General features: G+C 38.6%; 1 protein-coding gene across 2 annotated transcripts in view; it reads left to right on the top strand.

The window, feature by feature from the left end:
* GRM3 (glutamate metabotropic receptor 3) overlaps positions 1 to 26,190 on the top strand; it is a 375,599-nt gene that overhangs the window by 265,436 nt on the left and 83,973 nt on the right. For both annotated transcript variants that reach the window (XM_060196311.1, XM_060196312.1), the window contains one exon: positions 1,368 to 2,223. In XM_060196311.1, coding sequence (XP_060052294.1) covers positions 1,368 to 2,223 — 856 coding nt within the window. The remainder of the gene's footprint in view (positions 1 to 1,367; positions 2,224 to 26,190) is intronic.

Below are 26,190 nucleotides of genomic sequence, written 5' to 3'. Positions count from 1 at the left end.
GACAATTAATCAAGGCTCAGATGTCAGTTACATTATTTTACTTGTACTTATTGCTAACCACTGCCTTTTTCAAGCTATGATACATACATGTCAAATATAAACCTGACACCATAATTTCCAGAAGAAAAATTTCAAAGTACATAGAGTATATTAGAATATTCAATATTGTTCTGATTAAAGTTCATTTAGTAGCTTACATAACTAAAATCAGTATAGTTCATTTAGTAGCTTACATAACTTAACTAAAACAGTATAGAAATAGGTGTTAGAATATGAAATTAGGGGGGAATAATATATGTATATGCACACACAAAAGCTGCATAGATATTTTATATATATGTTTTTATATTTTAACTTTTTTTTTTAACCAGGGCACTGCTCAGCTCTGGCTTATGGTGGTGCAGGGGATTGTGACCTGGGACTTTGGAGCCTCAGGCATGAAAGCCTGTTCGCATAACCATTATGCTATTTACCCCTGCCTGCTGCAGAGATATTTTTAAATATATTTTCACAAATGTAAATAAAACTTTCCTTGATAATCTAAGCTTATGTTTATTTTTTATTCTCCAGTAAATAATACAGTGAAATATTATTGATAGATAAATTACAAGAAAAAAATTTTACTCATAATAATCTTTAAATTTTTGAAATAGTTCTTTTCTTCACATGGTTCTTAATATTTCTTAGTTCTTAAATTTAAAAAAAAATCTGAAGGATAGAGTTTTTATGCTTTATTTTCCTTGGTCAAGCAAAAACAAATTTTCAAAAATAAAATAAGTGTCCAGGGAAGTCTGGTCAAGCTTACCAAAAGTTTAGAAAAGTGTATACCTAAAAATTTGGATAGATCAAACAGAATTGATTTTTTTTTAGTTCAACCTAGATAATTTATGTCTAATTTCAACTGTCCATGTGGCATACAGTTCTCAAATTAAACTCATTCAGAGACTATCATTTTTAGTAAAAGAGGAGGAAGTGAGAATTAGACAACATCCACGCTTTTTCTATACAACTTTAACCAAGTTATCTAACACTGAGTCTGGTCAATGCACAGCCATTCATTATTTGATTGAGTTACAGTGGCACCCCTAGAAACTTCAAGGGAATACATTTAGAATAATTTAATAGATCCTACTCTAGGGTTTAATGAACTCAAAGAGAGAGGTATGTCCTCATTTATCTATGCCCTTTCTCAAAGCGTAAGCGATCTCTTTTGAACCAGATCCCTGTCAGGATGCAGGAAAGCATCTAGTTCAGAGATACGTAAAAGGGAGAACTTTGTAAAAGGTCTGGAATTAATCATTCGTCATGTAAAAGCATTTACCTATGAGTTTCTAACCCAGATACTTCCCTTTTCTCTTTGCTCCAAGGTGGCAAACCTCCTTCGACTCTTCCAGATCCCTCAGATAAGCTACGCTTCCACCAGCGCCAAACTCAGTGACAAATCGCGCTATGATTACTTTGCCAGAACTGTGCCTCCTGACTTCTACCAAGCCAAAGCCATGGCTGAGATCTTGCGTTTCTTCAACTGGACCTATGTGTCCACTGTAGCTTCCGAAGGAGACTATGGGGAAACCGGAATTGAGGCCTTCGAGCAAGAAGCCCGCCTGCGCAATATCTGCATTGCCACAGCAGAGAAAGTGGGTCGCTCCAACATCCGTAAGTCCTATGACAGTGTGGTCCGAGAGCTGCTGCAGAAGCCCAATGCACGTGTCGTGGTCCTCTTCATGCGCAGTGACGACTCACGTGAGCTCATTGCCGCTGCTAGCCGTGCTAATGCCTCCTTCACCTGGGTAGCCAGCGACGGCTGGGGGGCACAGGAGAGCATAGTCAAGGGCAGTGAGCACATAGCCTATGGTGCCATCACATTGGAGCTTGCATCACAACCAGTCCGTCAGTTTGATCGCTACTTTCAGAGCCTCAACCCTTACAATAACCACCGCAACCCCTGGTTCCGGGACTTCTGGGAGCAAAAGTTCCAGTGCAGCCTCCAGAACAAACGGAACCACAGACGTGCTTGTGACAAGCACCTAGCCATCGACAGCAGCAACTATGAGCAAGAATCCAAGATCATGTTTGTGGTGAATGCTGTGTATGCCATGGCCCACGCACTGCACAAAATGCAGCGCACCCTCTGTCCCAACACCACCAAACTTTGTGATGCTATGAAGATCCTGGATGGTAAGAAGCTATACAAGGACTATTTGCTGAAAATCAACTTCACGGGTGAGCAAGATTTTTGTTAACCTTTTCTTTTTTTAAGGCAAACAGGTGAAATCAAATACTTTTGCTTCTGATTAGAAATCCATTCAGAGTCACAAAGGGGTTTCAAAATGTTGAACCAGTATTCTAAGATGAAACTTTATTTGTAGTTCTTAAATTTCTTTTTTTCTTGATAATTGATTGACATTTAATTTTTTTTAATTTTTTATTTATAAAAAGGAAACAATGACTAAACCATAGGATGAGAGGGGTACAACTCCACACAGTTCCCACCACCAGAACTCAGCATCCCATCCCCTCCCCCCATAGCTTTCCTATTCTTTAGCCCTCTGCGTGTATGGACCCAAGGTCATTGTGGAATGCAGAAGGTAGAAGGTCTGGCTTCTGAAATTGCTTCCCTGCTGAACATGGGCATTGGCTGGTTGATCCATACTCCCAGCCTGTCTCTCTCTTTCCCTAGTGGGGAAGGGCTCCGGGGAAACAGGGCTCCAGGACACATTGGTGGGGTTGTCTGTCCAGGGAAGTCTGGTCAGCATCATGCTAGCATCTGGAACCTGGTGGTTGAAAAGAGAGTTAACATACAAAACCAAACAAATTGTTGAATAGTCATGGACCTAAAGGCTGGAATAGTGCAGATGAAGAGTTGGGGGGCCCTCCATTTTGTAGATCGCTAGTAGGCATATTTTAGTTATATTCAAAGGACCTGTGGCTCTACTAGTTTTTTTTTTTTCTTTTTCTCCCGCCCACCCCCGCCCCAAGCCTGAAATCTGATATGCAGGTGAATCCAAGTTATTACCTGGGGAGATGATGTCATGGCTGGAAAAAGGACCAGAAAGCTGGATCAGGGAAGAGAGTAGCTCCCTAATATGGGAAAGGGATATAAATATTGTTGACTGTAAACACCATCAATTTGATGTGATCTGGGGCCCATATTCAGCTTAAGAGCCTATGTGACTTCTGCATCCCTGTAGATCTGAGCTCACATTCTGTGGTCATGAGTAGGAACATTCCAAGCTGCCCCAATACGGACCCATCTTCCTCAGGTGTAGCATAGAGTATGTTGTCCACCCTCCCTTCAGAGGATGGAACATTCTCTAACATTGTTGATCGAAGTTGAGGGCAAGGTCCTATGGGGGCCCAAAAGGTCCTATGGGGGTCTATTGTGTTGTTCCTGATAGAAATGACCGGTAACAATGGAGAGAGAGATTTATTTGAGTTCTAGGCCCATCATGTCTGTTTGGGAGTCTTAGGACTCCCAGATTAGGGCTCCGGCTGATCGGGTGGCCTGATAGTGACTAAAGAGTCATCATTAAAATATGCCAGTCTCTTGCCCTTATTCAGCTTTTGTAGTCCTTACTCTGATAAGGTTAGCTTTGGAGTGAGTGAGAGAACTGTAATAGGAAGTAGGTGAGGAGAGTATCTAAGTCTAAGTAAACACTATTTCATTATGAACTTTATACTGACTCAGTGCAGACTATTGTGTATTTTTGTTTTCAGGTATATATTTTGCCCTAATTTATGGATACATGTGAACATGTCCTCTATCTTACATGAACTGCTCTATATCTAGGTTTTGGGACTTTGTTAGGAAGTGAACCTCCTGAAATGGAATTAGAGAATACTATGAAAGTAAAGGTCTCACCGGAGTAATGAGGGTGAAGGGTTCACATTCCATGCCTGATGTCTCTGGACACAGTTTGAAGTGAAGCATGATGAGGTGGTACTCATTGCATTGATTAGGTTGGGATTGGCAGATGCAATATCATTTGGTAGGAATTGAGAGAAGCATGGAGGAGAGTGAGCCCCATCCTAGAGGTTCCAGGACTGGGGAAAATATAGGCTCTATAGAGGAAGAGGGACGTTCCTGCTGTCTTAGGGTTTAAGAAGACAGTAAATAGTTATTGCTATAATCACATTATTTGGCAATTGGGTTAACTTTGAAATATCCTTTTGTTAGGATTTGCTGTATCATACACAACATCACCATAATTTATGTCCTTTGACATTATTTGTATATAGGAGTTCCACCAGTTGCTTCTGTTCTCCCTGGTCTAAGCTATTGAGAGAGTCAACATATCAAAGACAGACTATGTATTAAAAAGATTCAGTCTGTGCTTTAAAAAGTTTGAGACATACAATCAATTTTTCCCTCTCATATTAATTAAATAGTGATTTATATAACTACAAATTAATAAAAGTGTGCATAAACACCATTCTCACCACCAAAAGACTGTGTCCCATCCCACCACCCCCCCCCTCACAGCTGCCCCATGAAGTGGAACATCCACTATCACCCTCACCCCAGGGTTTTCACTTTGGTGCCCTACTCCAAAGATGTTCTTAAATTTCTAAGTGTGTATTGTTGCTACTATTCTGTATAAAATTCTAAGAACCCCTGGGTGAGGTTGATTTGTAGTAGCTGCCTAGATTCTTTAAGCACTACATTTGCTCTCTTTCTTATTGGTTGCAGAACTTGACACATAAGGGCATTTAATATTCCATAGCTGTACTGACAACTCTCTAAGGAACATGAATGTCCAAGCCTTCCTTGTGAGTGATTTGAGAAAAGAATCTCATGAATTTCACAGTGGGCAAGAGAAAAAAAAGTCTCTTTTCCCTGATCCTAATTAAAGGAGGATGAAAAACATACTCAAATTATGGTAATTTACATTTAGGTTTATTTCTTTTATTGTGAGTAAACATTTCCATGTCAATATTGAGTTGTGGATTTTTTCAGATTTTTCTAGAAAATTGAAAGCTGATTCTGATACAGTAATGAATATGGAAAGGAATATCCATGGTTATTTTGGCTACCTCTTCATTTCCAAATATGGCCAAATATTTCTAAATAGAGCATCATACCATAATGCACTGTTATCCCATACTAAAAGCACAAAAACTGATAGGCTTGCATTTTCTACTAAGGTACGTGTGATAGCACATCAGAGTATGGTAACTGATATTGAACACAAAAGATTTTGATGCCAAATATATAATAATAATAATGTTAATAATAATAATAATAATAAAACTTTCCTAAATCGCTAACCATCTCCTACTAGGACAGCATTCTAATATGTACAAGGTGTTCCAATAGATATACACCCAAGACATGAAAGTTTATATTTTCAAGTCATATTGTCATTTTCCACATATCTTTTATATTAGTTGATAATCAGATGCCAAATGTCATGTAAAAATTACTAATAAAACTAGATAGAACCCAGGATCATTGACTTCTGTGATAAAGTTAATTTTTTCCCTAAAATGTAAAAATAAATTGGAGGGGTAGATAACATAATGGTTATGCAAAGAGACTCTCATACCTGAGGCTCCAAGGTCCCAGGTTCAATCCCCTATACCATCAGAAGTCAGAGTTGATCAGTGCTCTGGTAAAAATAAATAAATAAATAAATAATAAAATTATAAATTTAATGAAAGCTCATATTTCATGCAACAACTGTCTATGAAACAGATACTTAGACAGATTTTAAAAAACAAAAAGCTTGGGAAATGCTGGAATAGCAGTTTTGGCTTGAAGGATTAACTAAATCTAATGGTAAATAACTCCTGAGTTTAAGATAAAAAAGGGGAAGGAATACACACTCCTTTGTTCATAGCACTTTTGTCTATCTTTTATTCATTCTACGAAAGAGTCTAAGGTAATGAAAAATTTGTATGTCATATATTCCTTCTATGAATCTTTTTTCTTTGAAAAAATACTATATGTATCTATTTATTAGATACAGACAGTAAAATCAATAGAGAAGGGGGAGAGACAGAAGATGACACCTGCTGCATTGCTTCACCACTTCATAAGCTTCCCCCAATAGGAGGTGAGCAGGGACTTGAACCCACATCTTGGTACATTGTAATACGTGTGCTGTCTTAGGTGTGCTACCACCCAGACCCCTCCATTCATCTCATGTATAAAATTTTCCCATTATAATGACTACTGAAAATGTTAAAGATTAAGTCATTTAGTTTTTCTTGTACTCTTGCAGATATGTTCCATATATACCAAATCATAAAAAAAAATAATAGAGGATCTATCTACATTTTTCTCAAATCAAAGATCAGCTCCTATAAACATCTCTTTGAAATAAGAATAGATCACACTCAGTAAAAATAATACCTTTGCTCTAAATATAAATTAACTCTCTACTATTTGTAAATATCATCTGCAGTGTAGATAATTCTTAGAGGTGAAAAAGATAACGTTAACACATACATACTTTCAGGTTACCCTCAGCTTAATCATTTCCCTTACTCATCATATGTATTATTTAATTTTCATTACTGTGTTCTACTCCTTAAGATTAAAATATCCATCATCAATAGCCAATATGAAGAGAATTTTGGGGGTCGAGTGGTGGTGCACCTGATTGAGCACACATGTTATAATGCGCAAGGACCCATTTTGAGCCCCCGGTCTTCACCTGCAGGGGGAAAGCTTCACAAGTGGTGAAGCAGTGCTGCAAGTGTCTCTCTGTCTCTCACCCTCTCTACCCCACCCTTCCCTCTGATTTCTGACTGTCTCTATCCAATAAATAAATAAAATAACAATTAAAAAAAGAAAAAAGAAAATTCTCAGATTTTAAGAAGTCTTTGTATGTAGTTTTATGTAGCCAAAAATATTCTCCTTCACTTTATTGACAGTCCAGATCACAAATGGCAAAGAAAAGTGAAGAAATAAGATCATTGTTTGAATAAATAAACCAAAAATATCTTCTTTTGTCTATTTACTCAATTACTGGCTTTGATTCCATAATTTGGGTTGGCTGTGCAGGCCAGACCACAAAGTGCTATTTTAGCTCTCTCAATTTGTCCAACATTACCAGTCACTCTCCATTTTTTAAGAAAGTAGAAGGGTGAAAATGGATTTAAGCTACAAAAAAGAGAGGAAATTTAGACCAGCCACCTAGTAAATTTGCTTAGCTGCAAGAATTGGACAAGAAGATGTCTTAATATGGAAATATATCAAAATGGCCAGTATGCTTATTAAAAAATAAGGTGAATTTAGCTACTAAAAATGGGTTTGATTTACATTTTTTCTGAAATAGTGTCTGGTTTTCTAATTGAAATATTGAGGTAACAGTTTAGGCACAAAAGTTAACTCTGAGGAAATATGAAATTCTTTGCTTAGCTTCATTGAAAATGTTCTTTTCAGACATCTGCTATATTTTGTTCAACATTACGTGATTATTCTGGTATGGAATCGCTGTAGCCATTTCCTTAAGGGCTGTAATTCTTTTTTTTAATTATTATTATTCCCTTTTGTTGCCCTTGTTCTTTTTATTGTTGTAGTCATTATTGTTGTATTGATGTCATCGTTGTTGGATAGAAAAGAGAGAAATGGAGAGAGATGGAAAAGACAGAGAGGGGAGAGAGAAAGATAGACACCTGCAGACCTGCTTCACCGCCTGTGTAGCCATTCCCCTGCAGGTGGGGAGCCGGGAGCTAGAACCAGGATCCTTCCGCTGGTCCTTGCGCTTTGCACCACCTGTGCTTAACACGCTGCGCTACCGCCCGACTCCCAAGGGCTGTCATTCATACAGGATGAAGCAGATGAACTTTCTGAGAATTTTAACCACATAGAATAAAATACACCTTGCTTTCTTGTTATATTGCTACTAGCTAGTTCGGCACTGGGAAATGTAAGTATTGTTTGAAATTAAATCAGTTTGACTATTCCTTTTGCAAAACTGAGTTTGCTAAGCAAAGTTCTGTTATTCTTCTCTCATTATTCATCACCTTGTTAGGAAGGTGTAAAGGGAGATGATCCTTTACAAGACTATTGTGTATAGTTTGTTTTCTAAGTAGTGAGCTCTCACTAGCATAGCACCAGTGCATTGTTTACCATGGCAGACTGACTCATCTCCAACGTATCTCACGTTCACCGTCACTTCCACTAAGACCACTTGCTGCTCCCCAAGCATGTCATGTCTTAAATTTTGTCTTTGTGCCTTCTGAATATGCTATTTCCCCCACCTGGAATAACCTAATCGTACCTCTATTTGCCCTAATAGATGTGATTTCTGTCATTCAAGACTCAACTTAATTGCAGCACTTTATGTACTTCGCAAATTGAGATAAGTGATCCTCTTCTTTTCCCCATATCATTCTAGCCTTTTACTTTCTCTCACACCTTATTTGAAATCCACCCAAAAAGTCTTGTTAGCTCCACCTTCCCAGAAAATCTATACTCTACTTTTTTAATTTCATTTATTTATTTATTGGATAGAGGCAGGTAGAAATCAAGAGGGAAAAAGAAGATAGAGAAGAAGAGAGACACATACCTACACCCTTGTGAAGCTTCCCCCCACAGGTAGGGCTTGAAGACTTGAAACTGAGTCCTTGTGCATAGTAACATATGTGTTCAACTGGATGTGCCACCACCCAACTACCAATCTGACTACTTATTATCACCCACTACCACCCTGATCCTAGTCACCAAGGTCTCTACATATATTTCTATTGCAGTCTCCTAATTGAATTTTTTTCTCCCCTTTCTGCAACCCAGCCTCCAAAATCTATTTTTAGAAAGTGTTCAGAATGCCCTTTTAAAATGTGAAGAGTAATAATTATTTACCTCAACCTCAGCCCATATCTGAAGAACAAGTTAATTCCACTCAACACGCCTCTAGATATCTCCAAATTCAGAATAGAAATTAGAATTATACATGTATTATTGCCATTATTAAGTGAGCCAGTCTCTTATCCAGCTTTTGTTGTCCTTTATCTATGAATTTAGACTTTTCCCCAGGTTGTTAAAGTGTTGGGTGTCATTTATTGTATCTAAAGTGGTATTATTTTTATGGGGTCTGGCCTCTAGGGAGGAAATAAACCTAGGATTTTAGTGGGGTCTAAGTTAACCTTAAGATTTATTTGTTGGATGATTCTAATAAATTTTGTTATAGGGACAATCATTGTCCTTTTGTTGATACATGTGTGTGTGTGTGTGTGTTTGTGTGTGTGTGTGTGCCAGTGAATCTCTTAAAACAAATTTTAAAGCAATTTTAATTAGTAATTATTCCATATGAAGGAGCTACCATATCCAGAATTCTAAAATATTCAAATGAGAATTATGTTTGAGTCACATACCTTTTCAAAATACTTTGCATAAAATTTCATATGCTCATCATGTGAAAGGAAAGCTTAAATGACCTACAGTATCTTAAGACAGAGGAAACAGAGCTGTTAAGCAATTAAAGAAATGCAGTGCCACTGTCCTTTTGTGTGTTTACACTATAGTAAGATCTCTCTCACCTTTTGTTCGGATACCAATGCCAGACAGTGGATGGAATAAAATCACTGATATACAAAAGCCCTTCCTCAAAGATGAGTTTGCCCCCTACTTTTCAGTTGACAGTGGTGGAAATTCAGAATGTCAGCATCATTATCTTCACCTACTGGAGCACATAAAAGTGAACTCAACTGTCAGGGTGACGCAGTAACTAGTACACTGGATTCAAAAGAACAAAGAAAGAGTTCCCACTTACTCAAAGTACTCCCAGAGGTGCTGCACAACAGCCAGTGTCACGTAAGCATTCAACTGAGAATAACAAACACTTGTGTATGTTATTCTTTTGTGTGAATCACGCTTTTGTGTGATTCTCATAGATGGACTAAAATGTTTCAGAGTGTAGAAACTGAAAATCTGACACCATAGGGAATTTCAAGGTCCTGATTAAGTAATTAATTCCACAGATGTATTTAAACTTTCTGCCCTGAGGGGGGCATCCAATAGTAAACAGACAGAACCTCTGCTTTCTGAATCTTACTAGTTTAATGACAGTGACCTCAAAATAAGGAAGCAGTATTGTTGAGGGCTGCAGTATTAGGGTTTTACCTAGGCTTTGTGTTCCATTTTTGTTTCAGTTTTTTTTTTTTACGTGCCTGTGTGTTTCTTTTTTTCTTTTCTTTTTTTAATTTATTTTTTATTTAAGAAAGGAAAAATTAACAAAACCATAGGGTTGGAGGGGTACAACTCCACACAATTCCCACCACCCAATCTCCATATCCCATCCCCTCCCCTGATAGCTTTCCCATTCTCTATGCATTGCAGAAGGTGGAAGGTCTGGCTTCTGTAATTGCTTCCCCACTGAACATGGACGTTGACTGGTCAGTCCATACTCCCGGTCTGCCTCTCCTTTCCCTAGTAGGGTGGGTCTCTGGGGAAGCGGAGCTCCAGGATACATTGGTGGGGTCTTCAGTCCAGGGATCAGGGTTTTTTTTTTAATATTTATTTATTTTTCCTTTTGTTGCCCTTGTTTTTTTATTATTGTTGTAGTTATTGTCATTAGATAGGACAGAGAGAAATGGAGAGAAGAGGGGAAGACAGAGAGGAGGAGAGAAAAACAGACACCTGCAGACCTGCTTCACTGCCTGTTAAGCAACTCCCCTGCAGGTGGGGAGCCAGGAGCTCGAACAGGGATCTTTACACCTGTCCTTGTGCTTCATGCCACATGCGCTTAACCTGCTGTGCTACCGCCCAGCTCCCCTGTTTCAGTTTTTGGTATGAATGGAAAATTTATGTCATGATTAGAAGAAACCTAAACTCACTGAATAAATCTTACTCTTGGGGTTTGACTTAAAAGTGATAAAGGGCAAATCCCTATTGCTAATGGTGGTCATAACAGAACTAGCTAAGGCACAGAGCTAGGCTAGGGTGTCCTTTGTCCATTCAGTTGGTTGGTTGACATGATTTTCTTGTCTTTTCACTCTTCCTCTTTGTCTTTTTTGACACAGTCATCCATTGGTAGCAGCAAAAGAAATATACCACTGAGATCAGAGATGAGGAGCCAGAGGGTATATTCTTATGTTTTCAATTCTCTACACCTGGCAAAAGGTTAAAGACAGAAACCAGGCAGTGCAGCTTCATGCCCCACTCACCTCTGCATCTGACTCATGCTATAGGCACCTGGATCAGTCCTGCCTGGGACTATATTCACAGAGCACAGGCCAGGAAGGGCAGATTTTCTGGGACACTGAACTCTAAGGAATATGTTTGAGCTGGCCCCAACCCAGCAAGGCTCTCTCCTCTTAAAAAGTACAGGGCTATCCAAGGCACAGCAAGGAAGCCAAAACGGTAATGGCCACATCTTTAGATGAATGGTCTTTGAAGTCCCTGAAAGAGCCAACTGCTCTTGATCTTGCTTCCTCCCCTGGAACATTTGTAGTTCCCACAAAAGCACAGAAACTTGTTCCAACTCTGCTGATCAAAAGCATTTCTGAAATGTAAAGATAAATATCCTGTACTTCTTTCTTCCTTTTTCTTTCTGGTCAGCTTCCTGGGTCACAATAATACAATTTAAATCCCCAAAGGACACCACTAATGTGGCTACTTATTTGTTTATGCACCGTGCATCTGTGCTTTCGTGTCTCAGAAGCCTGAGAAATGATTCCCATTTTAAGGTCACACAGTGGAGAACAGAAGACACTAGAAAACCTCATTCTCTATTTTGGCCTACACTTTCAGCTGCTGCCACAGCTTGTTTTATGACCACTAACATATATTGTTTCTATGATTACTATTATTATTTCATAACCCTGAATTTATTTGGATTCGTTTGAAGAGCCATCCTATCTACAACACAGGAAAATGAAGTAATCATGTCAATGAAATATTAAATAAATGGCTGCTATCACCTTGCTAAACAGATGAACAGTGTAATAAATATGTCATTTCCTCTGTTTCCAATTATTTTTGAGGCACTAGGGAATAAAATCAGAGTCTTGTGCATAAGTAATTTCACCACTGAGCTACCTCTCCACACCTTTTTCTCTTTTTTCATTCTTCCTTTAGAAATAGAAGTAGATAGAGAAAGAGAGGGGGAGGGGGAGAGAAAAGAGAAAGTAAGCAGATACTAAAGCAGCATTTCACCACCCACAGTATTTCCCTTGTGCTGTCCTTAACATTTCCTGTGATACTGGAGCACAAATTCAGGGCCTCATTCTTAGTAATGTGTACATACTACCAGGTGAAAGCCCTCTTGGTCTCTATATTTTTAAATTTTGGGATATTTTAGTGTATTTACAGGAACATCACTTCCATGGGTGTCTGAAGAGAAGAGAAAAAACATACTGAGCATTAAAAAACACAACTAAACTAACATATTGTTTAAAAATAAATTTAGCTGAGCCAGAGAAATAGTTTACCAAATAGCATTCATGTCTTGCCATTTTCATGACCCAATTTTGCACCCTCATTCTACATGGGAAGGACTATAGCAGTGTAGTGGCTTGTCTTTTCATATCCTGTTTGTCCCTTTTTCTTTCTACTTAAATGAACAAAAAAGGGGCCCACACCTGTGAAATTGCACCTATCAGGCTCTGACTATAAGGAAGAAATAAGAATATAAATTGAATCTGTACCTCTTACTTTTTGGAACACTGGTACTATCCCACAAGAACATAGTCTTCTAAAGGTTTTAAATCCCTAGGAACATTTTCACAGTTGAATAGAAAACCAGAACCCATATGTTTCACTTCCACATATATTTGTGCTACTGCTCATCCTCAAAAGAACCTGAGAAAACCAAATAGAGAAATGGGTTCAGAAAAAAAATCTTAATTGTAATACAATAACTTTAAACAAACAAAAAAACGCCAGACTGTCTTTACTCCATATCCACTGCTACTGGAGGCCATTTTATTGCCCTTGTTATGATTGCCATATCTGTTCTTGTTTGATAGGACAGAGAAATAGAGAGAGATAGGGAAGACAGAGAGGGGGAAGAAAGATAGACACTTGCAGACCTGCTTCACGGCTTGTGAAGAGACCCCCCACCCCCAAAGGTGGGGAGCGGGAGGCTCAAACTGAGATGCTTGCGCAGGTCCTTGCCTTTCGTGCCATGTGCGCTCAACATGCTGCCACACCCCACCTGGCCTGCAAACTGTCCTTAAGATTTTGGAAGAACCATGGTGTTTATTGGTGTGTGTCCTTGGTCTGGGTGAGGAGAAAGAACTTTGGTAGTGGGTGTGGAACTCTAGCACTATAATTTTATAATCTTATAAAGTATTATCACATTGTCAATAAAATTTGTTAAATTATTCAAAAAAAAGAAATCCCTTATAAGGTTGGCAATCATATACTTAAATAGAGGACTTCAAAAAATGTTAGCAGTTGGAAAATAGCTAAACTGGTAGTGAGAAGGACTTGCATGTCTGAAGTTCCAGTTGAGTTCCTGGACTATGTATTACATGTATTGGAGTGGTGCCCTAGTCTCTCTTTCATTCTCTCTTAAGTGAAATTCTCTAATTCATATGAAATGTATTTTAAAAAGCAATTTTAAGATCTTCTCCCATTCTGTGAGGAGTCTGTTTGTTTAATAGTTTCTTTGGATGTGCAGAAGCTTTTCGATTTGATGTAGTCCCATTGGTTTGTTTCTGCTTTAGTCTTCCTTGCAATTGGGTTTGATTCATCAAAGATGTCCTTGAGGTGTAGGTGGGAAAGTGTTTTACCAATGTTTTCCTCTAAGCATTTGATTGTTTCTGGTCTGACATCTAGGTCTTTGATCCATTTGGAGTTGATTTTTGTTTCCAGTGAGATAAAGTGGTTCAATTTCATTCTTCTGCATGTTACAACCCAGTTTTCCCAGCACCATTTGTTGAAGAGAGCCTTCCTTTTCCATTTAATGCTTTGGGCCCCCTTATTAAAGATTAGATGTCCATAGGTGTGGGGATTTATTTCTGGGCTTTCAATTCTGTTCCACTGGTCTGTGTGCCTATTTTTGTTCCAGTACCATCCTGTTTTGATGAAGATGGCTTTATAATATAGTTTGAGATCTGGAAGTGTGATGCCTCCATTTCTGTTTCTTTTCCTCAAGATGGTTTTGGCAATTCTAGGTGTTTTCAGGTTCAAGATAAATGATTGTAGTGTTTGTTCTATTCTCTTAAAGAAGCTTGGTGGAACTATGATGGGTATTGCATTAAATTTGTATATGGCTCTGGGAAGAATATTCATGTTGATGATATTTATTCTTCCAATCCATGAGCATGGGATATCTTTCCATTTCTTGGTATCAGTTTCTATTTCTTTGAGCAGTGACTCATAGTTTTCAGCATACAAGTCTTTCACTTCTTTGGTCAACTTTATTCCTAGGTATTTGATGGATTTTGCTGAAATAGTAAATGGGAGTGATTTCTGGATGTCTTCTTCTTCAGATTTAGTGTTTGCATAAAGAAATGCCACTGATTTTTGTACATTGATTTTGTAGCCTGATACCTTGCTATATTGCCTAATAACTTCCAGTAGTTTTCTGCTGCATTCTTTAGGTTTTTCTATGTATACAATCATATTATCTGCAAATAGTGAGAGCTTGACTTCTTCCCTTCCAATCTGTATTCCTTTGATTTCTTTCTTTTGCCTGATTACTATGGCAAGAACTTATATACTATGTTGAAGAGTAACAGTGACAATGACAAACAAAGAGACCCCTCACAGAATGGGAGAAGATGTTCACATGCCATACATCAGACAAGAAACTAATCACCAAAATATATGAAGAGCTCAGCAAACTTAGCACCACAAAAGCAAATGACCCCATCCAAAAATGGGCAGAGGATATGAACAAAACATTCACCTCGGAGGAGATCCAAAAGGCTAACAAACATATGAAAAACTGCTCTAGGTCACTGATTGTCAGAGAAATGCAGATTAAGACAACACTAAGATACCACCTCACTCCTGTAAGAATGGCATACATCAAAAAGGACAGCAGCAACAAATGCTGGAGAGGTTGTGGGGACAGAGGAACCCTTTTACATCGCTGGTGGGAATGTAAATTGGTCCAGCCTCTGTGGAGAGCAGTCTGGAAAACTCTCAGAAGGCTAGACATGGACCTTCCATATGATCCAGTAATTCCTCTCCTGGGGATATACCCCAAGGACTCCATAACACCCAACCAAAAAGAGGTGTGTACTCCTATGTTCATAGCAGCACAATTCATAATAGCTAAAACCTGGAAGCAACCCAGGTGCCCAACAACAGATGAGTGGCTGAGAAAGTCGTGGTACATATACACAATGGAATACTATGCAGCTATCAAGAACAGTGAACCCACCTTCTCTGACCCATCTTGGACAGAGCTAGAAGGAATTATGTTAAGTGAGCTAAGTCAGAAATAAAAAGATGAGTATGGGATGATCCCACTCATCGGGATGATCCCACTCATCAATAGAAGTTGAGTAAGAAGATCTGAAAGGAAAACTAAAAGCAGGACCTGACCAAAAGTAGGGCACCAAAGTAAAAACCCTGTGGTGAGGGGTAGACATGCAGCTTCCTGGGCCAGTGGGGGGTGGAAGTGGGTGGGAGGGATGGGTCACAGTCTTTTGGTGGTGGGAATGGTGTTTATGTACACTCCTAGTAAAATGTAGTCATATAAATCACTAGTTAATTAATACGAGAGGGGGAAAATTAATTGTATGTCTCGAAGTTTTTCAAAACACAAAGTGAATCTTTTTAATATATAGGCTGTGTAATTGATATGCAGACTCTCTCAAAAGCCTAGAACAAGTAGATCAGAAGCAACCAATAGCACAGCTATATACAAGATACTGGGTACTATACAGCAAACCCTAACACAAGGACTTTTCAAAGGTAACCCAATTACCAAATAATGTGATGATAACATTAACTATCAATTGTCTTTTTGAACCCTAAGACAGCAGGAACCTCACATCTCCACTATAGATCCTCTACTTCCCCCAGTCCTAGAACCATTGGATAGGGCCCACTTTCCCGTATGCCTCTCCCAATCCATATCAAATAATATTGCATCTGCCAATCACAACCTAAACAACACAACGATTGCCACCTCAACATGCTTCACTTCAGACTGTGTCCAGAGACTTCACGTGTGGAATGACAACCCTTCAGCTTCATTACTCAGGTGAGACCTTTCCTTTGATAGTATACTCTAATTCCATCCCAGGTGGATCACTTTCTAACAAAGTCCCAAAACCTAGATATACACCAGTTTCTGTGAGAGAGTGCATATGTTCACATGTATCCGTAAACTACTGCAAAATATATACCTGAAAGCAGAAGTACACTAGAGTTTGCAGTGAGTACCTCCCTAACACTTCCTCTCCACTATTCCAAGCTTTGGGTCCATGATTGCTCAACAATTTGTTTGGCTTTGTATGTTAACTCTCTTTTCAGTCACCAGGTTCCAGATGTCATCAGGATGCCCGCCAGGCTTCCCTGGACTGAAGACCCCACCAGTGTGTCCTGAAGCTCTGCTTCCCCAGAGACCCATTCTACTAGGGAAAGAGAGAGGCAGACTGGGAGTATGGATCGACCAGTCAACGTCCATGTTCAGTGGTGAAGCAATTACAGAAGCAGACCTTCTACCTTCTGCAACCCACAATGACCCTGGGTCCATGCTCCCAGAGGGATAGAGAATGGGAAAGCTATCAGGGGAGAGGGTGGGATATGGAGATTGGGTGGTGGGAATTGTGTGGAGTTGTACCCCTCCTACCCTATGGTTTTGTTAATTAATCCTTTCTTAAATAAAAATAAAATAAATCTAAAAAAAAATTTATAAGATTAGAGTGCTGGGGTCGGGCAATCTCACACCATCTTGCGTGCATATATTATAATGTGCAAGGTCTTAGGTTCAAGCCCCCAGTCCCCACTTGCGGGGGTGGGGTGGCTTCACAAGTGATATAGTGTTGTGAGTGCCTTTCTTCCTCTCTGTCTCCCTTTCCTCTTTCAATTTTTCTCTGTCTTATCAAAAAATAAATATTGTCAAAAAAATTAGAGTATCATCTAATGAAGCAAGGACTTAGACAAAGTTCTTCCGAGAGTTACTACATGATACTAGGATCCCAGCAAAAATTCCCTAATTCCTGAGCAGTGTTTAAGGTTTCTGAAGATTAAGGATGCTAATGTTAAACCCTGAAGGATAGTTGCTGAACTATGTATCTAAACAACTCATGACTGGTCACTGGACTTACTTCTTTCTTACTTTAAACATCTGTTTACAATATCATTGGGCATTATGAATGACATCATCAGAAAAGGATATGTAGTCAACTTTCACAATTTGTTTCTAAGTCCTTATCATTGTACATAAGACTGTGCTTGTGTGTTTTCCTTTGAATCTATGATAATTAAAGGGTTCAATTAACTGTCTGAGGCAAATTGACACTGATAAAATGATAGAGTCCCCAAAAGTTACAGTACTAACATGCATTTACATATATTCAAATATTTGATTCTAACAAAAACTATGAAGAACTTTACTAGCACAGAGTTGATTATAAGTTAAAATTTCAAAATAATAAATTCAAAACCATGTTCATACACTTACTAAGATGATGATCTAAATATGATTAGATACTATAGTACTAGCCAGTAATATAATTTTGAGAGTTTCTATTTTTAATAGGATATGATTACATCATTTTATGTAAGTTTAAGTGTATAAGTTGACTTGATGCACTTCTTCTTCTTCTAGCGTTTGCCCTTCTTCCGTAGCCAGTTAACAGCATCAGGTTGAGCCTGATGTAAAGTTTCGAGACCTCCTTTGAATCTGGAGAGGTGGCAGTCGTTGACTATGTGGGTCATAGTCTGTCTGTAGCCGCAGGGGCAGTTCGGGTCGTCTCTGGCTCCCCAGCGGTGGAACATAGCGGTGCACCGGCCATGGCCTGTTCGATAGCGATTGAGGAGGGCCCAATCATAACGTGCTAGGTCAAAACTGGGTTGACGCTTGCAAGGGTCTGTGATGAGGTGTTTGTTCTTTACCTCAGCTGACTGTCAACTTGATGCACTTATATGTAACAAAACAACTACCACCATAGCATTAGCTAAGGCCTCTATCCTGTCTATCCTGCCACATAATGACCAGTCATTCTGTGTTGAGAATACTAAAACCTACTCTCTTACAAACTTTCAATGACACGGAGCCAGGTAGTAGTACACCAAGTATAGTGGTCCTATCACTATGCATAAGGACCTATTTTCAAGACTTACTCCCCACTTGTAGGGGGGTTGTTGTAATTAAAATTGAAAGACTTGGCTGTGCCATAGCTAGAAATGGGTTTAAACAATCAAAGCTTTATTATAACAGTACAGTAGTATGGGACATATATTTTAGGTATGGCAAAATAAGCAATTATCAGCATGGGTAAGAATAGAACCATAATCCCATGAGTTAGTTACCAAAGGTTCAGCCCCACGAGATAAGCAATTATCGGTAGGGGTATAAGTTACTCACTATTACTGTTGAAGAGAGACTTAAGAGTTTACTGACTAGCTGACTTACATGTTTTTAGTTCTTCTGGTCAGGAGCAGCATAATGGGTCCTGGGAAGCAAAGATGGGATCTGTGTGAGAAGGAGAAGCCAGAGACAAAAAGGCTGGACTTCTAGCTGCCTGTGCTTAAATCAGTTTGATCCACCCACAGTCCCTTGTGGTTTTTCGTAAGTTTATACTACTCTTTGTAGGCTGGCATCAGCAGTCCATGCTATGTCACAACGGGGGGTGGGGGGGAAGACTTCTAAATGGTGAAATGCTGCAGGTGTCTCTCTCCCTCTTTAACTCTCAAGTTCATTATGTCTCCATCAAAAAGAAACGTTCAATTCAATAACCACTGATTTTGTGTTTTGTGACTTCACTGAAGTTACTGATGAAAGTTTTATAAGGGTTATTTTTTTTCTGAAATGTTTATGGTGTTAAATATGTGATATGTCATCTGCAAAAAGTAACAGTACTACTCTCCCTCATTAATTTAGATATCCTATTTATTTTTCTTGCCTTACGGCTCTGTATGAACTTCCAAAAATACATTAAATAGGAGCCATGAATGGTCATACTTGTCTTTTATCTGGTCTTAGAGGAAAAACTGTCAGCTTTTCATGATTGAATATGATGCTAGGCTATGAACTTGTCATATGTGACCTTTATTATGCTTAGTTACATTTCTTCTCTACCCATTTTGGTGAGATATCTTTTTAATCATAACTAGCTAAGACTATATGGTTTTATTCATTTTATTAATGCCAGGTATCATGTAGATTGATTTGTAAATGCTGAATCATTCTTGCATCTCTAGAATAAATTTCACTTAATTCTTTTAATTACTGTTGAATTTGGTATGCTATTATTTTCTTTTAGGAATTTTGCACGTTTGTTCATCAGGGATATTGGCATACATTTTTCTTTTCTTTTAGTGACCTCACATGACATGGGCATCAAAATAATGCTGTCTTCATAAAGTGAGTTTTGAAATATCCCCTCTTTTTCTACTTTTAGAAGAGTTTTAAAAGGATCCATATATATATATATATATATATATATATATATATATATATATATATATATATATCCTTTTTTAAATGTTTGTTAGTAGCCAAGTCATTTCATCCTGGGTTCCTCTGTTAAGACTTTTTATTGTTAATTCAATTACATAACTAGTAACTAATATCATTTTTAAAATTTCTTTATTGAGGGATTAATGGTTTATAGTCAGCAGTAAAATTAGTAAAATTTTAAGGAGATTCTTTTTGGTTAATATTTTATATTTATTTATTTTTCAATAGAGACAGACAGATATAGTGAGTGAAGGAGGAAACAGAAAAAGAGAGACAGAAAGAGACCTGCAGCACTGCTTCACCCCCTAGTGGAACTTCCCTGCTGCTGGTAGGGACTGGGCACTTGAACCTAGTCCCTGTACACTGTGAAGTGTATGCTCTACCAGATGCAGCACTGACCAGCCCCTTAACTGTTACTTTTTTTAAACAAACTTTATTTGTTACATATTTTATTTATTTTATTTTAATGAGAGAGATACAGAGATAGAGAGGCAGAGAGACACCAGAGTGCTGCTCAGATCTGACTTATAATGGTACTGGAGATTTCAGGAATGAAATCTCCTGCATAGCCATTATGCTATCTCCCCAGTCCAATTGCTACCTTTTCTTTTTTTACTAGGGGGGATTAATTATTTATAGTAAATACAGTGGTTGGTACATGTGTAAAATTTTTCAGTTCTCTGCAAAACACTCCAACTCCTAGCCCGGGTCCTCCTCTACCATCATATACCAGCACCTGAAAGCCTTCCTCTGACCCCAGAATCCTTTACTTTGGTTTAATACAAACCCAATCCAAGTTCTATTTTGTTTTTCCCCTTCTGTTCTTATTTCTCAACTTCTGTCCATAAATGAGATCATCCCATATTTATCTTTCTCTTTCTAGCTTTTCTCACTTAACATGATTCCTTCAAGCTCCATCCAAGATGGAGTGAACAAGGTGAATTCATCATTCTTAATAGTTGGAGTAGTTCCATTGTGTATATATATCACAATTTTCTCAGCCACTCATCTATTTTTGGACACTTGTGCTGCTTCCAGGTTTTGGCTATTACAAATTGTGCTGCTATAAACATAGATATGCACGGATCTTTTTGGCTGGGTATGTTTGTTTTCTTAGGATATATCCCCAGGTGAGGAGTTGCCAGGTCATAGTTTAGGTCCATTTCTCATCTACTGAGAGTTTTTCAGACTGCTTCTATGAATTTATTTATTTATTCTAGATTGTCCAATTTGTTCATATACAGTTGTTCGCAGGAATCTTTTATGATCCATTATATTTATGTGGCACTCACTGCCACATTACATCTTTCTTTTCTAATTTTATTCATTTATTGTACATCTTTATACTGCTCTCAGGGGGAAACTGTGTAAATAAAGGGTTTTTTTGCCAGTTCTCTCTGGGCTGAAACCTGGGATAGTTACTGTGAATACTCACACCTGTCTTAATAATGGTTTCTTTACTTAAGTCTTAAGGGCCTTATGGAGAAAAATTCTACTGACCTCCAAAGCTGGTATTTGAGGACCCATCTCTCAGTTGAGAATCTTAAATTTGACCTGAATTGAGGGTGAGAGTTTTTTGAAGACACCTATCATGGCAAGATGAGAAATTTATTCATGTGTGAACTGTACTAACTATATTAACCCCCGCATCACACACACACACACACACACACACAATTAAAATAAATCTTCCTTAGAAAAAGAACTAATGCTAGGGAGCTGGACGGTAGCGGGTTAAGCACATGTGCCACAAAGCACAAGGACTGGCAGCGTAAGGATCCCGGTTCAAACCCCCAGCTCCCCACCTGCAGGGGAATGGCTTCAGAGGCGGTGAAGCAGGTCTGCAAGTCTCTATCTTTCTCTCCCCCTCTCTGTATCCCCCTCCTCTCTCCATTTCTCTCTGTCCTATCCAACAACAACAACATCATCAACAACAACAATAGTAACTACAACAATAAAAATCAAGGGCAACAAAAGGGAATAAATAAATATTTTAAAAAAACTAATGCTAGATGTTGAACTAAATTATTCAACCCTCATGGGTAAATTGGTATTTTCTGATTGATACTTAACAGAAAATATAGCTATTTTATATCTCATATTCATAAAAATACTGTGCACTAAATTAATATTACTTAATCTATCTTATAAAAGTTTTAATGAGATGCTGGAGAATGAACATTATACATGTGAAATAAGCCCTGATCCATCTGCCCACCCAATTTTCATCCTGTATTCAAAGAAAGAGAATAAGAAATAGAAGGACAGCAAAGTATCACTTCACCATAAATGAATGTCCACTATCTATAAGGAACCACTTTTTTTTCACCCTTATTACTTTCTTTAGCTCCCACATGCTACCAAGGAAGGAATCCAGGGTCTCATTCACAAAAGTATATGTTTCACCATTGAGGATAATCACAACAAATGTTGGAGATATTGCAGGGGTAAAGGAACTCTACTGTACTGCTGGTGGGTATATAAATTGTTTCAACTCCTGTGAAGAGCAGCCTGAAAAACTCTCAGAAGAATAGAATTGAGCTTACCCTATGATCTGGCAATATCTCTCTTGGAAATATATCCTAAGAAAACAAACACACAGGGGCCAGGTGTGGCACACCTAGTTAAGTACATGCATTACAATACACCAAGACCTGGGTTCAAACCCTTGGTCCCCACCTGCAGGGGGAAAGCTTCATGAGTGGTGTCTCTGTCTCTATCCAATTCTAAATAAATAAATAAGACACACTCAGCTAAAATAAAAACAAAACAAAATTACTATGTATACCTTTGCTCATGGTAGCACAATTTATAATAATCCAAATTTAGAAGCAACCTAGCTGTCCAACAACAGATGAGTGGCTAAGAAAGTTGTGGTATAAAACACAATGGAAAACTACTCAGCTATTAAGAATGATGAAGTTACCTTCTGTTTTTAATTTTTATTAGTGATTTAACATTCGTTTACAAGATTATGAGATAACAGGGATACAACTCCACACCATTCCCACCACCAGAGTACTGTGTCTTCATTCCCTACATTGGAAACTGCAGTAGCTCTCCCAAGGTCACAGATAAGGTTAACATTATTTCTATAACAATCTATATTTATATACATTTGCCCATTTTTCTATAGTCCTGCCTTCCTTTCTAAGTCACAACTGCACCTGTTACTACTTCCAAATAAATATCTTTTCTTTTCTCTCTCTAGGTCCAGAGTTCATCTTCCCCTAACATTTCTCCCCCCTCTAGAGGGAGTATAGTCCAGAATTCTTTATGGGGTATAGAACATGGGAGCTCTGCTTCTGTAATTGCTTCTCTGTCTGGACATGGACATTTTAAGACCAGTCTATACCCCTATCCTATTTCTATCTTTTCCTAGTGAGGTATGGTTGTGGAAAGGTGATATTTCAGGGCATATTGGTGAGGTGTTCTGTCTGGAGAAGTCAGGATGGAATCATAGTAGCATCTGCAGCTTGGTGACTGAAAGGCAATAAGGTATAAAGCAGGACAAAATGTTTAATGAACAGGAATCATAAAGTAGGGGTAGAGTAGGTGTGAATAGGGATTTTAGGGTGGAATTCTATTTTAGGTATGTTACTGGGGGCCCATGACTATGGTGATTTTTTTCTTGAGCGTGATAGCTCATGTGCAGAAGAACCAAAAATATTGTCTGGGAAGATGGTGTCAGAGTTGAGAATAGGACAAGAAATCTGGATCAGAGTAGAAGTTATCTACCAAACTTGAAGAAAATATATAAATTCCATTAACAATTTACCCTATTGATCTGACCCAGGGAGCGTATTCGTATTTGGCACAAAAGCCTGTTTAACTTCTGAGTCTCTATCTGTATGTATTCATAGTCCATGGTCACAGCTAGGAACATTCTACGCTGCATTCATTTCAGAACCAGTCTTTCTTGAGTGGCATGGCAGGATGGCCCAGCCTCCCTTTAGAGAGTGGGACACTCCTTACCATTCCTACTTTATAGTGAGAGTAAGGCCCACAAGAGAACTTATGATGACATTCCTGATTAATGTGACCAGTGATGGTGGAGAGACGGATTCATTGGATGTCCAGGCCCATAATATCTATGTGGGAATCCAAGGATTTCTTGACCCAGGTGATTTCTTGGCCCCCGGATGATGGGGTGATCTAGAATAGGCAAAAAAAAAAAAAAGGCCACCATTAAGTGAGCCACTCTGTTGCCCTTATCCAGCTTTTGTAGTCCTTTCTTTATCTGACAAGTTTAGACTTTTTTACTTTCTTCCAGTTGTTAAAGCATTGAGAGTCATTATAATCCAAACCAGTATTGGGTTTATGGGGCCTGGGTTCAAATTAGGGAATAAATACACCTAGGATTTTAATTGGATCTAAGTTAACCTTAAATTTTACTGCATTTACTTGTTTGATTAGTCTAATAAAGGTTGTCATAGAGACAGTACTTGTTCTTTAGCTGATATGTATTTTTGGAAGTATATCTCTTGGCCAGTTGTATACAATGTCTTCTAAAGATTATTCTGAGGTTTATAACTGCCTCTAACTTATGGTTACATGTTTATACTTATCCAGTCACCTAATATCTAGCCTGTATCTAGGATCTGTAATTTTGTTGGAGAGTGTGTCTTTGAATTGGAACTAGGTTGTCCCTTGTGTTAGGAAATGTCTCACCAGATTATTAGAGATGCAAAGTTTATATCTCAGGCTTGGCATCTCTGGATACATTCTAAAGTGAAAAGGGAATGGCAGCATAACATGACATGGTGGCACTGGCTACACTGTCTAGTTGAGGTCAGCAGAAGCAGTATAACTGGGTAAAGGATTAGTTAAGAAAAGAGGCATCAAGAAATATAGTCCAAGTCCCAGAGATTCTACGACTGAGAGAAATACAGATTTTATTTATTTATTTATTTTAATTTATTTTTTATTTAAGAAATGATAAATTAACAAAACCATAGGGGTACAACTCCACACAATTCCCACCACCCAATATCCATATCCCATACCCTCCCCCGATAGCTTTCCCATTCTCTATCCCTCTGGGATCATGGACCCAGGGTCATTGTGGGTTGCAGAAGGTGGAAGGTCTGGCTTCTGTAATTGCTTCCCCGCTGAACATGGACGTTGACTGGTCGATCCATACTCCCAGTCTGCCTCTCTCTTTCCCTAGTAGGGTGGGTCTCTGGGGAAGCAGAGCTCCAGGACACATTGGTGGAGTCTTCAGTCCAGGGAAGCCTGGCAGGCATCCTGATGGCATCTGGAACCTGGTGACTGAAAAGAGAGTTAACATACAAAGCCAAACAAATTGTTGAGCAATTAATCATGGACCCAAAGCTTGGAATAGTGGAGAGGAAGTGTTGGGGGGTACTCAAAAGGTTGGAATAGTGGAGAGGAAGTGTTGGGGGGGTTACTCACTGCAAACTCTAGTGTACTTCTGCTTTCAGGTATATACTTTGCACTTGTTTATGGATACCTGTGAACATATGCTCTCTCTCACAGAACCTGGTCTATATCTAGGTTTTGGGACTTTGTTAGAAAGTGATCCACCTGGGATGGAATTAGAGAATGCTATGAATGGAAAGGTCTCACCCGAGTAATGAAGCTGAAGGGTTGTCATTCCACACCTGAAGTCTCTGGACACAGTCTGAGCTGAAGCATGTTGAGGTGGCAATCGTTGCATTGATTAGGTTGCGATCCACTGATGCAATATTATTTGATATGGATTGGGAGAGGCATGCGGGAAAGTGGGCCCTATCCTAAGGTTCCAGGACTGGGAGAAATACAGGCTCTATAGTGGAGATGTGAGGTTCCTGCTGTCTTATGGTTCAAATGACAATGGATAGTTAATGTTATCATCACATTATTTGGTAATTGGGTTAACTTTGAAAAGTCCTTTTGTTAGGGTTTGCTGTATAGTACCCAGTATCTTGTAAATAGCTGTGCCACTGGTTGTCTCTGATCTGCTTGGTCTAGGCTTTTGAGAGAGTCCACATATCAAATACACAGCCTATATATTAAGAAGACTCAGTCTGTGTTTTAAAAACTTCAAGACATACAATTAATTTCCCCCTCTCATATTAATTGACTAGTGATTTATATGACTACACTTTTCTAGGAGTGTACATAAACACCATTCCCACCACCAAAAGACTGTGTCCCATCCCACCCACCCAACCCCACCCCCCACTGTCCCAGGAAGCTGCATGTCTACCCCTCACCACAGGGTTTTTACTTTGGTGCCCTACTTTCAATTTAGTCAGAGAAAGAAGATCTGAAAGGGAAACTAAAAGAAATACAGATTTTAAGGAGAATGGGGAAAATTCCTTGCAGCCTTAGAGTTTAAGATGGCAATAGGTAATTATTACTGTAACCAAGTTATCTGAGAGCTTGGTTTTCTTTGAAAATCCCATAGTTAGGATTTACCACCCTATACTTGATCTCACCATGAATTCTGTCATTTAATCTACTAGTAATTATATCTTAGATACCTAGAGGACCAGATGATTCTGCTCTATCTGGTCTAATGTTGTAGGTATCTTAGTATTTGGAGGGGTGGCGTTTAGAAATGCTTTAACAATTTAGGCCCAGTGTCATAATTCCATCAGTTTACAAATTTGAATCATTAAAGGTTTAGGCTAAAGGAATATAT

The sequence above is a fragment of the Erinaceus europaeus genome, chromosome 8 (genome assembly GCF_950295315.1).
Source record: "Erinaceus europaeus chromosome 8, mEriEur2.1, whole genome shotgun sequence".
In the NCBI taxonomy this organism is placed as follows: Eukaryota; Metazoa; Chordata; class Mammalia; order Eulipotyphla; family Erinaceidae; genus Erinaceus; species Erinaceus europaeus.
The sequence above is the reverse complement of the archived record's forward strand: the minus strand, read 5'-3'. Positions and strand labels throughout refer to the sequence as shown.